Genomic DNA, 17559 nt, shown 5'->3' with positions numbered 1-17559 from the left:
TAGGACAGCCGCACTCCAAAAAAGTCCTGGTTTATTAAAAATTAATCACAAAACCGCATGCCACGGCCAAAGAACAGAAAAAAAGCTGACGTTTCGCACTATAACTTGGTGCTTATTCATAGCTCTGAATAAGCACTAAGTTATAGTGCGATACGTCAGCTTTTTTCTGTTCTTTGGCCGTGGCATGCTGTTTTGTGATTAATTTTTTAAAAAAACAGGACATTTTTGGAGTGCGGCTGTCCTAGCCTTCTTTTCCTCAAGCCTGCACCATGTTGGGTATGCATTCTGAACTGGTAAGGCTCCTTTCACACTATCGTGACTTCTGACATTTCAAGGAATGCCAATGTAACTCTCATTTAAAGTCTGAAGGACTACTTTGCAGTTGATGTGACTTCAAGTTGCACAGATATGAATGGTACTCATTAAAAAAAAAAAAAAATCATAGGGTGCGACTTGTCATGCGACTTTGCAGTCCCAAGTGTGAAAGGGGCCTAAGGTAGACTTGAGGTTACATACACGCATTGCTACACATGTATGCGTTGACAGAGTTAATGAAGACTAACCTAAAAGGCAAGAACATATTGGTGCCCTGGAACTTATTTGAACACGTCATGCAAAACTCAAGCTTATAGCAGCCTGGACATCGGACAGACTGACTGCACCTAGGCCCATAAAATTTAGAGACCACAGCCTGAAGTTACCTAGTGTATTGCCACTAGAATAAATGTATTTAAACCATCAGATGCACATCCTCTCCACTATTCAACAGTGGCATAGGTTGGTGTGCTGCATCTTAACAGTGATCCAGGACACTGTTCCCTGGCCACCCCACAGCTGGTAATGGAGGATGCAGTCTTACACCTGATTGCCGGGGCTCTAATGTGTACATTACTCCCAGTGTCATGAGAGCTAATCAAGACCAACACTGACCTGTAAACTACATCACTATACAAAACCATTTTTTTTGTATAAAGTTGATAATTAATTATTAATGAGAACCATGGACAGTTATTAGTGGAATGTAAACATTAACTGCTACAAGACCCAAATGAGCAATTTGGAGTGAGGTTGCAAATATTTAAGAGGAACTGCAGTCTGCTCGCATGATTTGTAATAAAAACATCTTTGCCATTCTGAATCTTGCCACCAACCACTTTGCATATTACTTTGTATATACACTGATTATGTACTTGCCAAATATGCTGCAGAAATCTCCCTCCATGGAATTTGGCTGCAACCATTTTAACTGTGGGCAGCTGGAGCTGCTTTCTGACCACTTCCTGGATTTCTGGATTTACACACAGGCACACCTGCAGCTCTCATTGGCCCTCTTATGACTCACCCCCCCCCCTTCCTGGCAAACTGACGAGTGGGAGAGAGCGCTGTGCATGATGTCATAAGCCTAGGCTAATGACCAGACAAACAGGAAGCTGTATACAGTATTTTTTTTTTTTTTTTTTTTACTAGCCAACCTTAAAACCACAAGGTCAGAAGATTTAATAGATGGAAAGATGAAAAAAAAATTACGGAAGGTCTGCTTAAATTGGTATTATCATGAGAAACATATAAAAGGGACCATGTATTTTTAACAATGCAGTAACGTGCATCAACACACACATTACCCTTTACGTTTCCAAGAATAGTAAAAAAAAAAAAAAATTTATATGCATCTTATTGACCCCAGTGTCATGTTTGCTTAATCTGCAGTAAACTAAGACCGGCATATACTGCATGATGGCTGAGGCTAGAGTTGTGTATTGTGAATCCTAAAACTATGCACACCTGAGGCCTATGCTGGCATGCAGACAATGGCCCGGATTCACATACATTGGCGCATATTTATGCCGGCGTAGCGTATCTAATATACGCTACGCCGACATCGCGTAGAGAGGTAAGCACCAAATTCATAAAACACTTGCCTCCCAAACTGCGCTGGGTTCCCTCGGCGTAAGCCGTTGTAAGTGGAAGTGGGCGTGCGCCATGCTAATGAGGCGTGACCCCATGCAAATGATGGGCCGAGTGCCATCCAAGTACTTAAAACGATCGGCTCATGCGCCATCCCGTGGACGTATTCCCAGTGCACATGCTCGCAATCACGTCGGAACTACTCTCTAAGATACGACGGATCACTACCTACGCCCAGCCCTATTCACGTACTACGTAAAATATGATGGCTGTGTTCCCTGGTCCATACCTTTGCATGGATGGCGCCTCAAATATGGGGAATAACTTTATGCCGGACGTACGACTTACGCAAACCGCGTATATTATGCGCCGGGCACAAGTACATTCGTGAATCGGCGTATCTCCCTCATTTGCATATGTGCATAGAAAATCAATGGGAGCGGCAAATGCGCCCAGCGTAAATATGCGCCCACGATACGACTGCGTAGGAGCCCCACAATATTCCCGAATCTGTGGACGTTTAAGGTTCTCGGTGGGCGGAGTCGCGTCGTCAGAGGACTTCTCCGCCCACCACTACACTGCCCTGGCCAGCCAGCGTGTGAGGACGAGCCTTGCGCCTGGTGACACTGCCATGCATGTGCAGGAGTAACAGAGCGTGTTCTGTGAAGAAGCAGAACGCGCTTGCGGCCCCTGTCACTTCTGCACACATGAGAATGTCCAGTGACAGTCGGGGATGATCGGTGCAACGGTTCAGCTGTGAACACCGCGATCCCCCATGCATGGCTTTCATCAGCCGCTTCTTCTCTCCCTCCCGCGGCTTTCACCTGAAAAGCTATGTATGGGGGATTGCGGTGTTAACAGCTGTCCCAATTATCCCCGACTGTCCTCCGTGTCTGCCCCCTCCAGCGCCCCCTTCTTCTTCTTATCTGGCCCCCTTCTTCTTCTTCTCTGGCCCCCTCCTCATCCGCCCACTGTCTTCCACCTTCACCCACTCAGCTGCCAGCTTCCCTCTCCCACAGGCTGCGGGGGGGGGGGGGGGAGAATCTGTCACGATGGAGAGCGGAGAAACGGGCCAATTACCAGCCACTGCCGCCGACCACTGACACTGTCCACTCGCCCACTGACATGTCCCACCACCCCCTTTCCCGAAAGCACTGTGAAAAAATATATTTAAAAAATACCCCCCCCCCCCCCCATCAGTGTAAAAAAAAAAAAAGGTACAGAAATTAATTTGTAAAAAATGTCAGGTGACCAGTTCACACTGGTGCAATGCCAGACTTCGCATGTGAATAACACTGCATTGCTGTTAAGATCACATGCGATGTCTGTGCGATGCTGTATGGCTGAAATCGCATCGCATTCGGACCAAACGGACACACAACCTTTTTTTTTTTTTTTGGTCTGCACCAGAATCGGATCACATGGGTGTTCACACCTATGCAATCTGATTCATGTCCAAACTGTCAGTTTGCAGTGCGATATGTGAGCTGAAATGGAGGTGTCGTTAACATTGTATGACACTCCCCAGCAGTTCGCAAATGGCAGTGTGAGCTGTTGTGCGAGTTGGATGCGATGTGGGAACCCGCAGTAAATTTGCAGGGTGCCCGAATCGCACCAGTGTGTACCGAGCCTTGATGGGAGCAGTCCGGTGATATTTGTAGGCTGTATGCTTTGAGGCTGGGTTCACACTGGTGCGATTTGGGAACCCTGCGAATCCACTGTGGGTTCCCACATCGCACCCGACTCGCACGGAAGTTCACACTGCCATATGCGAACTGCTTGGGAGTGTCATACAATGGTAATGACACGCCCATTTCAGCTCACATATCGCACTGCGAACTGACAGGACATGAATCGGATTGCGTAGGTGTGAACACCTATGCGATTCTGGTGCGGACCAAAACAAGGGTCCTGTGCGTGTTTGGTCCAAATGCGGTGTGATATCAGCCATACTATCTGTATTTCTTAAATCGCACTGCACGGACATCACATGTGATTTGCAGTGCGGTGCGAATCGCTTGCAATTTCGCAGAGCGTACTAATGTGAACCAGCCCTAAGCTCATTCAGCCTTACTGGGTGTAAGTACAAAAAGTGAGAAATCCACACCTCCCCTCGCATAACACATCCTGGTAATATAGAAACGTTGCATCTGTGATTAGGTGACTTCAGACACACACTGCACTGTAATAATATCACTCAAGCTTCTCCTCTGCCCAGCTCTGACTAAATACATCTCCCCTAATCACTTGTCTATGTATATTCTGATGGCTGTTTACTACAGTATACATTTCCTCATCACACTGAACTGTGGATCACACCCCATATTATGAGAAACATCTAGTCAAAACACAGGAAAGGCAGCCAATCCTGGGAGAGCTGGAGAGGAGAGGGGAGGGGGATGTGAATTGTGAACTTTTTACACAGGCCGTGCATGTCTCCAAGCTGGTGCATGAGATATGTAAATAACCTGTCCCTCGAAGCATGGGGGCGGAAAGGACTTCGGTCTTTCTCTGCAAGTCTTTGTATTTTCACTGAACAATAAAAAAGATGATTGCTCAGAGCTGGATTAACTCTGTGTGGCAAAACTGGGCACATATGATAGAAATTCTTATTCTCTACATTGTGACTTGGGATGAGCCGAACACATTTTAAAGCCCAATATGAAAGTTATTGTCGTAAACCGTCTGTGAGAACCCGTGTCTTGCCCCAGGGAACATGTGTCAATGGAAAAAAAAGTTTTAAAAAACTCGTTTTATCTGGAGCAGTGATTTTAATGATGCCTAAAGTGAAAAAAAAGTAAAAAATTCAAAATTCCTTTAAATATCGTACCTGCTGGGTGTCTATAGTATGCCTGTGAAGTGACACGTGTTTAGAACTGTCCCTGCACAAAATGAGATTACTATAAGAAAAGGGTAATTTAAAACGGCTTGTGGCTTTAAAGCGGGGGTTCACCCTATGAACGAAAAAAAAATTTTTTTTTTTATTGTACCATAAAATCAGGCATTGTAGCGCGAGCTACAGTATGCCTGTCCCGATTTTTTTACCCCTGTACTCACCTTGTACTCGTACATCGAAGATACCGGGGAATGGGCGTGCCTATGGAGACGGAGGATGATTGACGGCCGGCTCTGGCGCGTCACGCTTCCCCCGGAAATAGCCGAAATAGGCTTGGCTCTTCACGGCGCCTGTGCGCAGGCGCCGTCAAGAGCCGAGACCTACTCCGGCTGTCTTCGGGGAGAGTGACGTGCCAGGGCCGGCCGTCAATCATCCTCCCTCTCCATAGGCACGCCCATTCCCCGCGGGAGCCGAAATATTTATCGTACAGGTACACAGTGAGTACGGGGGTAAAAAAATCGGGACAGGCATACTGTAGCTCGCGCTACAATGCCTGTCTCGATGGAAAAATGATGCAAGTGAGGGTGAACTACCGCTTTAATGTAATGTCTGGTCCCTGCAATATGGATGAAAATCATTGAGAAAAATAGCAGACACAGACAGTACACACACCACGTAGCTTTAGGTGCACACTGCAGAGTACACGGGCAGTACACACCACGTAGCTTTAGGTGCACACTGCAGAGGACACGGGCAGTACACACACACCACTTAGCTTTAGGTGCACACTGCAGAGGACACAGGCAGTACACACCACGTAGCTTTAGGTGCACACTGCAGAGGACACAGGCAGTAGACCACGTTAGAATATTGCAGCTAGAACAATCACCTGCCTGACAGTAAATTAGGAAGTGCAGATCTAGCTAAACTATACAGTGTATAAATATATATACAACACCTGGGATGCATATATTTCCTCTACACACTAACTTTAACTGACTAGCCTCTATCTACCTACTTAAAATGTCTCTCTCTCTCTCTCTCTCTCTCCTCTCTTTTAACCACCGCAACACACTACACAAGGCCAACCTGCAGGCAGCCTTTTATAGTGTGGGGCGTGTAATAAACCCCCCCCGAGCCATAATTGGCCAAAGTCACCCTGGCTTTGGCCAATTATGGCTCTCCGTTTTTTGCAAGCTGTGATTGGCCAAGCCAGTCGAACACGAAGCTCATGCCTAATTGTGAAAAAAAAACTTTAAACCAGATATTGGAACTTTTGGCATTGTGGGCAGGTGCCAAGTCCTGCCCAAAGCTGGTCAGCAGAGGGAAGCTTAAAGTGCTCTAGAATTTCCTGGTAGAGGGCTGGGCTGACTTTGGATTTGATAAAACACAGTGGACCAACACCAGCAGATGACATGGCTTCCCAAACTTCACACTGGACCTCGTGCAACTTGGATTCTGTGACTCTCCACTCTTCCGTCAGACTCTGGGATCTTGATTCCCAAATTGCAACATTTTCTAGTCCATGATGATTTGGGAAGCCATGTCATCTGCTGGTGTTGGTCCACTGTTTTATCAAGTCCAAAGTCGGCGCAGCCCTCTACCAGGAAATGTTAGCAGCACTTCATGCTTCCCTCTACTGACCAGCTTAAGGGAGATGCTGATTTAATTTTCCAGCAGGATTTGGCACCTGACCACACTGGGGTACCATCAAGAAGAGGAGAGACACCAGACCCGACAGTGCAGACGAGCTGAAGGCTGCTATTGCAGCAACCTGGGCTTCCATAACAACTGCTGATCACCGCTATGCCACATTGATGCAATAATTCATGCAAAAGGAGCCCTAACCAAGAAATAAGTGCATACTATACTATACATACATTTTTAGTAAGCCAGTGTTTCTGTATTAAAACACTTTTTTTTTTTTTTTTTGGAATTCTATTTTTCTGAGATGCTGAATTTTGGGTTTTCATAATCAAAATGAAAAATGCTTGAAATATCACTCTGTGTGATTAATCTATAGAATGAGTTTCACTCTTTGAATTTAATTATTGAAATGAACTCTTTGGTATTTGAATTTTGAGATACACCTGTACTATGTTGTAAAAGATACACAACTCCTGTACGTACATCTTAGCTCCTCTTGCCCTTTAACACAGGGGGCGGGGGAGAAAGGTACTTGTAACGCAACGTCCCACACTCCGCTTGAGTGCTTCCGTCATATACAATTTCCTATCAGTCTGCATATAGATATGAGATATTCCAGCTGCTCTCAAGCACACAACAAGATGACACTTGTTTGTCTGCTGAACATGGAGTGTTTAATAGAACCAAGAATACAACCTTATATACTGTTAGAGGTAACCAGAACATAAATTAACATGAGCTAATTAACTAATCATTTACCCAGACTAGGTGACTCAGATATGACCTTTCAGAGTAGACGGCAGAGTAGATGATTTTAGACATACGAGGGTCCGGGGATGTCCCGGGTGAGTCTGTCACAGTACTCTTGCAGGATTTGGTTTCTGGATGCAGATTAAGATGGAAGCGAGCCATCTAACACCACTTCAACTTCTCCCAGAATCGCCCAGGTGGAAATGACTAATTGCAACACGTGTGGCGTGTCCAAGCACTGAAGTTGCATCTGCTTGGTCCTCTGAATAACATGCTCTGCATTTTGGCGCTCGCCCCTACATTGGTACAGAACTGGAGCCAGGCTGGCTCATCTAGATGGAGGCACTTTATCTCTATTAAGGCGAGTAGGTGCCACAGAACATGTCTCATTTTGGCTTAGAAAGTTGCAGAGAAGTTGCACTTTAGGGGGCTCATGCAGATCTTTGCTCAGGAATCACCAGTAATATAATTGAAAAGAAAACTGCAACTCCTGACAAAAAAATAAAATGTCCCAAAAGGAAACATCACACCCTAGCCTGACAGGGGAAACACTGAGAAGGTGAGGTGGGGCTTTTAAATTCTGCTCCTAATCAGGTAGAGGAGCAGGCTCTCGGGGCAGTTGTGTAGGAGGGCAAAATATTCTAAAATAGAATAAAAACGTACATTTCTAAAGATGAAGCCACTATTTTGTACACCTTTGTGCTCATCTTAATTCTGAATTTCAGTCAACATCCTCTTTTCATGCAACTTTCATAATGTTATGTTTTTAATTGCAATTTAACATTTCTAGACTAGACACATTAAAAATGTAAAATCTTGTTACTTTTTTTGCCCTTAGGTCATTGGTGTGAAACTAACTGGAAAGCTGTCTGGCTGGACTTCACCAAAAGATGTTATTCTAAAAGTAGCAGGCATTCTCACAGTGAAAGGTGGCACAGGAGCCATTGTAGAGTATCATGGTCCAGGTGTGGACTCTATCTCCTGTACTGGTATGGCCACCATCTGCAACATGGGAGCTGAGATTGGAGCCACAACATCAGTGTTCCCTTATAACCATCGCATGAAAAAATATTTGGAAAAAACAGGCCGCTCAGGTTTGTGTGGTTTGACGTTTGACCATTTGAATATGTATAACTTTTACAGGTTTTGCCAGATTTAATTGAGACCTTTCCCAAGCCTGTAGTAAGTAATTATGTAATAATACATAACCTGCATGTATTGTACTAGAAGCCATGTAGCTCCCCACCCCCTTTTTATTTTTATTTTTTGTGAAAGTGGAAGTAAACCCATCCATAGTTTAATTTACGGCACGTACCGGAAATGTAACACTCCCATTGGTTGTGCTCTCAACCAAACTGTCAAACCATCCAATAGCTGGTGTCCTAACTGATCACACGTGCAGCATCATGGCAGTTGTAGATTAAACAGAGGCAAAGATGGCAGATTCCTTGGCTGAAAACAATGGGGGGGGGGGGGTGTTTACTTGCACATTTCAGTCTCTCCTAGAAGATCCACAAAGCATCTTTTGGAAGTGCAGATGTTGGGGATTGAAAAGTCTATTGCTGACCAAAAGGGTTTACTACAACTCCATATCCTATGTTGCAAATCGCTCTCCTTGCCTTGACAACCCTGACAAATGGGTGCCACGTTTACCCACTTTATATCTGGGCAGTGTAAAATTATCTGTGACAATACCTAACTTGAAGAAATCAGTCTTTAGATGAAGGGTCCCCAACCCTTGGGCCACGGTCGGTGCCGGTCTGTACCCTGTTTGCAGCACAGGTTGCACTGAGGGAGCTGCGATGACTGAGCAGAGAGATAATCTCTCCCTCTCTCACCACCTGCCTCCCATCTCTGCGGCTGGATCTGCCTTCTCGCATATCATGGGCTAGAACCCTGCTGAGATTAACTGCATGTGTGCTGGTTTCCCTCTTTTGAATGACTCTTAATATGATCTGCAATGATGCCTCCAAATCTGATAGATACAGGCGCAGCAATATAACACTTTCACCTATACAATCTTTTAGGATTGTTCTAGAGTTCTGCATTTCACTAGTTAATGCACATTTTAATAACCAGAAAGTCCTCTAGTGGCTGCTTTGTCTCCCATTTTAGTCTCTTTAGCAAGGCCATCAGTGGTGGTTTTACCCATTTTAGTTCTTTAGCTCTTCCATACAAGTGTACAAAATCACGAGATCATGCCACAATAACGATCCTGTCCTCGAGACATGTAGTCCTGTGGTGTGATTACTAAAGTGTTTCTTTTGGGAGTATTTCTGCAAAAGAATCATGTAATGCCTAGAAATGCTATGATAGTCTGTGCGACACCAATCTTCCCTGCAATTGGGGTACTTCTATCTTCATAGATGATTAAGAGAAGTGTGGGATTTGAAGGGGGGGGGGGGAGAATCATAATTTATGTAGATGCAGCATTGATCTGGTGCTGCATCTGGCCTCTGCCACCTCTACACCGAAAGCGGAGTGCTCAAATCGCTCAGTTCTCAGGTCAGGTGACTGATGGTCAACCCTCTGTGCTCTGCTCCTCATGCTTACTGGAGCGTCAGACTTTGCAGCGGGAGCGGCTGGCTCAGGCTCTTGGTGGCTCGCTGAGATTCTGAGCTAGCTGCCGGTCGTGAATCTGGTTGGATCCTGACATTGTCTGTATTCCTACAAAGCATGGATCGGTTCTGTGACGACAGTGGACTTTATCCCACTTTTGCCTGAATCTGGGTAATAGGAGTTCAGAACTAAGTGCACTCCTGTGATATACAGAATTGGGCCCAAAAGAGCTTTGGCCATACTTCTTTAACTTTAAAAGGCGTGCACTTAAATTTGTTGAATGGCTGATGTCACAGAGCCAGACCAGACTCTGGAGGGACCTCGGCAATGTTGGGATCCACCAAGATGCCAGATCTGCAGCTGGCTTAGCCTCTCGGTGCACCACTGAGATTCTGAACCAGCTGCTCCCTCCTCCCCAGCTCGGCACTCAAGATTTGGAGCAGACCTGAGAACTGAGTGATCAGGGTTAGACGGTGGTTTTTGCCTACAAGTAAGCCTTATTATAGGCTTGCCTGTAAGTAAAAATGACCAAGCAGGGTTTACAACCACTTTAAGAAATTTTACATTTAATTTAGAATGTCTTTATTCTGTGTTTCAGGAGTTGCGTCTCTGGCAGACGAGTTCAAGAGTAGCTTGGTACCAGATGAAGGGTGTGAATATGATCAGCTGATTGAACTTAACCTGGATGAGGTAAATACAGATTGATGGTGGAATAACTTTTTATAAAATTCTTTCTTCCTTCTAAAAGCCTTTTCCCCCTCACATGGGAGGCTTAGGTGTTTTTTGTGCAGGCAGCCTTTTTAGATAACAGGTAAACGGCTTCACAGATCTGGATGGATCTCCAGGCACATCCCTAAATATACATCCATGCAGGACCAGTGCATTGATTAGAATGCAGTCTGCGTTCCTGTCTGGGCATTCGTCCCACACAGATGTACTCGATGGTGCGCTTGGAGATCTGTGGAGCTTACTGCCTGTCAATGGACTGGCTGCACAGAACACCTGTGGATAAAGCTGGCCCATTGTACAGGTGTACTGGACAGTATACCCATGTAAATGAGACCTAAATATTCCTCACTTCCAACAGCTGAAGCCACACATCAATGGACCTTTCACCCCTGACCTGGCAACACCTGTATCTCAGGTGGGAACTGTTGCAGAACAGAAGGGCTGGCCTTTGGATATCAGAGTTGGTAAGTTTCCCAGGAAACTGGTTTTAATTTTTTTGGCTTATTTGGAATGCAAAAGAGCATTAACATGCCTGTTCTTGAATCTCAGGTCTTATTGGCAGTTGTACAAATTCCAGTTATGAAGATATGGGTCGTTCAGCAGCTGTAGCAAAGCAGGCTCTTGCACATGGTCTAAAGTGTAAATCCAAGTTTACAATCACTCCAGGTTCTGAGCAAATCCGAGCCACCATTGAAAGAGACGGTTATGTAAGTGCAGTGTATCTCCTATTCTAGCAATGCAGATATTCAATTTGTACACTTTTTGACTTTGACTTTTGGAACTTTTTTACATCACAAGCAAAGGTCTAATTGAATGTATAAGAGTAGGTAATGTAAAGTTACTAACCCAAGTAGTTTTGGACAATCCAAAGCTAGTGCAGCTCATGTACAGACCAGTTAATTTTCAATTTTAACCACTTCAGTACCTTGGGTGTTTTTCAGATTTGGTGTTTACAAGACTAAAACAGTTTTTTTTGCTAGAAAATTACTTAAAACCCCCAAACATTATATATATATTTTTTCTAACACCCTAGAGAATAAAATAGCGATCATTGCAATACTTTTTGTCACACCATATTTGCGCAGCGGTCTTAGAATTTGGCCCAATTTTTTTATATATTGTGAAAGATAATGTTACGCCGAGTAAAATGATACCCAACATGTCACGCTTAAAAATTGCGCCAGCTTGTGGCATGGCATCAAACTTTTACCCTTAAAAATCTCGATAGGCGAAGTTTAAAAAATTCTATAGATTGCATTTTTGAGCTACAGAGTAGATCTAGGGCTATAATTATTGCTCTCGCTCTAACGATCGCGGCGATACCTCACTTGTGTGGTTTGAACACTGTTTTCATATGTGGACGCTACTCACGTATGCGTTCGGTTCTGCGCGCGAGCTCGTCGGGACGGGGGCGCTTTAACATTTTTTTTTTTTTTTTTCTTATTTATTTTCTTATTTTTTACACTGGAAAAAAATAAAATTGATCACTTTTATTCCTATTACAAGGAATGTAATAGAAAAAAGCATGACAGGTCCTCTTAAATATGAGATCTGGGGTCAAAAAGACCTCAGGTCTCATATTTAGACTTAAATGTAAAAAAAAAAAAAAAAAAATTGAAATTTTGTCATTTGAAAAAATTACAACAAGAAAATGTGCCTTTAAGACGCATGGGCGGGACTGACGTTTTGACGTCACTTTCACCCTGCTATGGGGACGGGTGGGGGCCATCTTGCCCTCACTCGCATCCCCACACAGCAGGCTGAAGGACCCGATCGCCGCTACCGACAGCTCCGGTAAGCGGCGGGAGGGGGGGGCCTCTCCCACCGCCGATAACAGTGATCTCGCGGCGAATCCGCCGCGGAGACCACCGTTATCTTTTAGAGGACCGCTCACACTAAAGATGGATATCTTGGTTGTGGCAGCAGCTGCTGCCATTACCGAGATATCCATCTTTAGAGTGCCGCCGTATAAAGTCGTAAGGCGGTCGGGAAGTGGTTAAAAGAATTTCGGGTTTGATTTCACTTTAGTTAGAATCCATGCCAGAACAGTCTGCTATAAAAGCACTGGCTAAATACAGTAAGCGGAGCTGTATTTTGGCATATATATACACACACATATACTAATATTGTTTTCTTTCCTTTTGAATAGGCTGACATTCTCCGTAATGTTGGTGGTGTAGTGCTTGCAAATGCTTGTGGACCCTGTATTGGCCAATGGGACAGGTATGTTGGGTTTTAATTTAATAGAAAGGAACGTGCACCATGTACAGTGGGGAAAATAATAATTTGATTCCCTGCAGATTTTGTACGTTTTTCCAACTTAAAAATAGTCTCATTTTTATCATAGGTGTATTTTAAATGATAGAGACAGATATTCAACCAAGTCCAGAAAAAACACATAGAACAAATGCTCTAACTTACGTTGCAGTTCAGTGAGTAAGTATTTGATCCCCAAGCAAAACGTGACTTAGTACTTGGAGACATCCTTGTTGGCAAGCACAGAGGTAAGATATTTCTTTCGTAGTTGGTGACTAGGATTGCAGACATCTTAAGAGGGCTTTTGGTCCACTCTTTACAGATCTTCTCTAAATCCTTTAAGGTTTCTTGTCTGTCTCTTGGTAACTCGCAGTTTTCAGCTCCCTCAATAAAATTTCTATAGGATTAAGGTCTGGAAACTGACTAGGCAACTCCATTACCTTAATGGGCTTTTTTAGACACTCCTTTGCTTTGGCAGTATGTTTTGGGTCATTGTCATGCTGGAAGACCTATCTTCAGTGTTTTGGTTCTCATCCAAGATTTTACATTACATGGCCCCTCAATGCTGCAAAGTCGGCATGAACCTTTAGCAGAGAAACCACCCCAAAGCATCAGGTTTCCACCTCCGTGCTTGACTGTAGGGATGGTGTACTTTGGGGGGTCATAGTCTGAATTTTTCTTCCAAACACGGCAAGCTCAATTTTGGTCTCCTCTGACCACAGCACTTTCTCCCAATCCTATTCTGAATCATGTAGATGTTCATTGGCATGACTGTACATCTGCCTTCTTGAGGAGGGGAACTCATGTTTGGAGGAAGGAAAAATGCTGACTATGACCCTAAGGGCCCTTTCACATGGGCGGATCAGTAATGATCCGCTCCGTGTGTCCGCAAAAGCTCAGCGGGGATCCTCCGTAAAATCCCCGCTGAGCTGGCAGCTGACAGGGCGGTCCCCACACACTGTGCAGGGACCGCCCTGTCTTTCCTCCGCTCTCCCCTATGGGGGATCGGATGAACATGGACCGTATGTCCGTGTTCATCCGATCCGGCAGACGGAAGAAAAATAGGATTTTCTTGCGTCCGCAAATGCGGATCATTGCGGAGGCGGACAATTACGGGTGTCAGCGGATGGTCATCCGCTGACACCCGTAATCACATGGGGACCCATGTATGTCCCGTTTTCATCCGCAACGGACAGATGAAAATGCGGACATACGGTCCGTACGTGTGAAAGGGCCCTAAGAACACATCTCTACAGTCAAGCGCTGAGGTAAAAACATTATGCTTTGGGGCTGTTTCTCTGCTGAATGTAGAGACCAACTTTGCCGCATTGAGGGGCCAATTGATGGGGCCATGTATTGTGAAATCTTGGATAAGAACCTTCTTCCCTCAGCCCAGAACACTGAAGATGGGTCATGGATAAGTCTTTCAGCATAACAATGACCAAAACGTACCAAGGCAACAAAGGAGTGGCCCAAAAAGGCACATTAAGGTCGCGGAATGGCCTAGACCATATTCAGACCTTAATCCTATAGAAATTTTATGGCGGGAGCTAAAACTTTGACTTGCCAAGCGACAGCCAAAAAAACATCAGGACAAAAATTCCTCCTGAGATGTGTGCAAACCTGGTAACCAACTACAAGAAATGTCTTGCCTCTGTGCTTGCCCACAAGGATTTCTCCAAGTACGAAGTCATGTTTGGCTTGGGGATCCAATACTTTTATTACTCGCTGAACTGCAACGCCATTTATAAAAATTTGTATTGTGTGTTTTTTTTAACTGAAATGTTTGGTTGATATTTTGTCTCATTTAAAATACACCTATGATAAAAATGATGGACTTACAAAATCTGCAGAAGATCAAATGATTTCCCCCACTATATACTGCCATTATCTGGTTATCCATATAAAAATGGTAATTCCTGATCCTTGGCAAAACAAGTGATATCAAAGTTAAAATATATACTCCCGAATTGGATTTAAAGCCTTTGATATTGATTTGTTTGCATCATAATAATGTATCGGTACATGCCATGTATGTAGAGCTATAACTGACTTCATGTATTCTATATAGGCAAGACATTAAAAAGGGAGAGAAAAACACAATTGTGACTTCATACAACAGAAACTTCACTGGAAGGAATGATGCCAACCCTGAGACTCATGCCTTTGTTACATCCCCTGAGGTATTTGCTACTTTGCCATTTCTTAGACATTTATTATAAAGTGTAAAATGCAGCAGTTGCCATTTCTGCCTTGGCCAAAGTAAATGGACATTCTTTATAGAGTCTGTGGAACAGTGTTGCCTGTGCGGAATAGTGTGAGGTGTGTCGTGTGTGTGTGTGTGTGTGTGTGTGTGTGTGTGTGTGTGTGTATCTACCTAAACCTGCTTGCAATATTACCTCCAAGTGACTTAAATATTTATATCCATTTCAATCAGTCCTAACATTATGACTACCCATCTAATATTGAGTAGGTCCTATTGGATCGGACCACACGGGACAAGACAGCCTAACGCCCCACTGTTGTAATATTGCCGCGGAACATAACGTACATCATCATACTAATACCTAAATATCAATGATCTACTGGACACAATATATGACTTCACTACATTTATATAATAATATAATATCCCACATAAATCGGCCAACATATTACAACATTCACATGCATCAGTGAGCCTCGGCTGTGTATGACCCTGTCGCCAGTTCGCTGTTTTCCTTCCTTGGGCCACTTGATGGGTCTAACCACTGCTGATTGGGAACCTCCTACAAGAGCTGTATATTTTGAAGATGTTCCGACTCTGTCACCTAGCCATTAAAATTTGGCTCTCGCTAGTCGCCCAAGTCTACTCTTGCTCATTTTTTTTTTTTTTTTTATGGTGCCATTTGTCACGCCTTCTGCAAGTATACCCCAGCAGAACTTCTGTGTCCTTTAATGGACTCTGGGAAAAGGATTTTACAGCGCAATCCAATTTATTTTCAATGTTTTCCTGGTGTTACTGACAAGGGGCACTCAACAGTAGATCCTAGGCCTATCCATGCCCTTTAAGAGGAATGCACATTGCCCATAGTGGTATTAAAGCAGGAGGTGGATTTATTTATTTCCCTGATTTACAACCCAACATAGCAAAAAAAAAAAAAAAGGGGGCTTAACTTGTTTGCTATTGGAAACGTTAAAACACTTTTACAGGCTGCTTTGACGTTTGTACATAACTATCACTTTTGTATTTGCAGATAGTCACCGCTTTGTCAATTGCTGGAACCTTAAAGTTTGACCCAGAAAAGGACTATCTTACTGGTGCTGATGGAAAGAAGTTTAAGCTGGAGGCACCAGATGCAGATGAGCTGCCACAATCTGTGAGTATTCATCACTAAGGGCTTTTTCACTCCAGATGTGTTTGCACTTTGCTGGCAGCCATTTCCAGCGCAACCCAAATGCTTAGACGAGGCAAAATGCCTGGTTTTGTATGGTGTCAGTTAACACAATGGTGGTGTTGTGCGCTGGAAAAGGTACTGCTTGCTGTGGTGAATATAAATTGTACTCGAATGTTACTCGTAACCCCTTAAAGTTTTGTGAAAGTCCACGCTATGCACATTATTTCCTTCCTTTTATCCAACCTTGGGTTTCTTATGCCAACTGTGCCTAATTACCTTACCCTGTTCTCAACTAAGTTGCGATGAACCTAGCATAGTGTTCTACTGTAGTTCTTAAAGTGTTTGGAAAGTGTGTGTTATAAAAAATCTAAATAAAATAATCAAATGTGTTGTACTTGCCTACTCTGTGCAATGATTTTGCATAAAGCATCTCTGATCCTCTTCTTTGGCCCCTGCCGGTGTTATGGGTTCCTCTTCTCAGTGTCTGCTTCTTGTTGCATATGTGGCCTCAATCCTTTGACACACAGGGTGGCTCAGCCTTGCTCCCTGCTTCCTCATTGCTGAATTTGATAGCAGCAGCGGCTCCTGTTTATCTCATGGACTCCAGGGAGATATTGGGGAGAGCTGCTGCTCTTGTGTGCAGCGCTGGATCAAGATTCAGCTTGGGTAAGTATTTGGGGGTGGGGGGAGAGAGCTGTTACTGAAGTCTTTTTGTTATTTTTAAACAAAACAAACATGCAGTTGTTTTGCACAGAGCAGCCCAGATCTTCCTCTTCTAGGGTCCCTTGCAGGTGCTCCTGGCCCCTCCCCCCTGCCCCCACAGCAAGCAGCTTGCTATGTGGGAAGCACAGCCTATCCACTGCTCTGTATGTCCATTCAGACACAAAGCCGCAGCTTGACCTCACCCCCTCTCCTCATTGGCTCACTGACTTTGATAGCAGTGGGAGCAAATCGCACCCGCTGTGTTTCTCGAACATCTGAGTGTCTTGTGCATCATTGTTGGATCAAGATGAGGCTCTGGTAAGTATTAGGGGGCTGCTGCACACGTGTTTTTATCTTCATGCATAGAGTGCATGAATATAAACCACCTGCCTTTAGAACCACTTTAATGCAGAGAATTCAGTAAGGTAAAAAACGTCAACTTTTTGAAGGGCAACCATAATGCTCATGTGGCCGCCAATGAAATGGAGTTTGATACCCCTCCTATACATGTTTCTTGCTGTGAGCCGCTTCTTCTTGAAGATTCAGAGATGGAGGTACAGTTTAATAGTTGATCTTAACAGACCTAATAAAACATTAATAACAATAGCCACAAAAACAAACCTCAGTAAATGGAAGGCTTACCCACTCGAATGTCTGGATCCCACACAGAAATCAAAAGTGGAACCCGGTCAAGTTACCTCCCCAGGGGTGAACGTGGGAGTAGGCCAGAGCAGGTGGCAAAACATAATATCAACGTCTGCACACAAAAACGGAATCGTGAAATGGTAATATAATGTC

General features: G+C 44.2%; 1 protein-coding gene across 1 annotated transcript in view; it reads left to right on the top strand.

Moving 5' to 3' along the window:
- The window catches only part of ACO2 (aconitase 2), a 56289-nt gene that overhangs the window by 23794 nt on the left and 14936 nt on the right, over positions 1 to 17559 (top strand). Inside the window, exons 6-12 of the mRNA XM_040359461.1 lie at positions 7977 to 8232; positions 10296 to 10387; positions 10785 to 10890; positions 10976 to 11133; positions 12576 to 12649; positions 14754 to 14865; positions 15919 to 16041. Of these exons, the coding sequence (XP_040215395.1) occupies positions 7977 to 8232; positions 10296 to 10387; positions 10785 to 10890; positions 10976 to 11133; positions 12576 to 12649; positions 14754 to 14865; positions 15919 to 16041 (921 nt within the window). The remainder of the gene's footprint in view (positions 1 to 7976; positions 8233 to 10295; positions 10388 to 10784; positions 10891 to 10975; positions 11134 to 12575; positions 12650 to 14753; positions 14866 to 15918; positions 16042 to 17559) is intronic.

The sequence above is a fragment of the Rana temporaria genome, chromosome 7 (genome assembly GCF_905171775.1).
Source record: "Rana temporaria chromosome 7, aRanTem1.1, whole genome shotgun sequence".
Classification (NCBI taxonomy): Eukaryota; Metazoa; Chordata; class Amphibia; order Anura; family Ranidae; genus Rana; species Rana temporaria.
The sequence above is the reverse complement of the archived record's forward strand: the minus strand, read 5'-3'. Positions and strand labels throughout refer to the sequence as shown.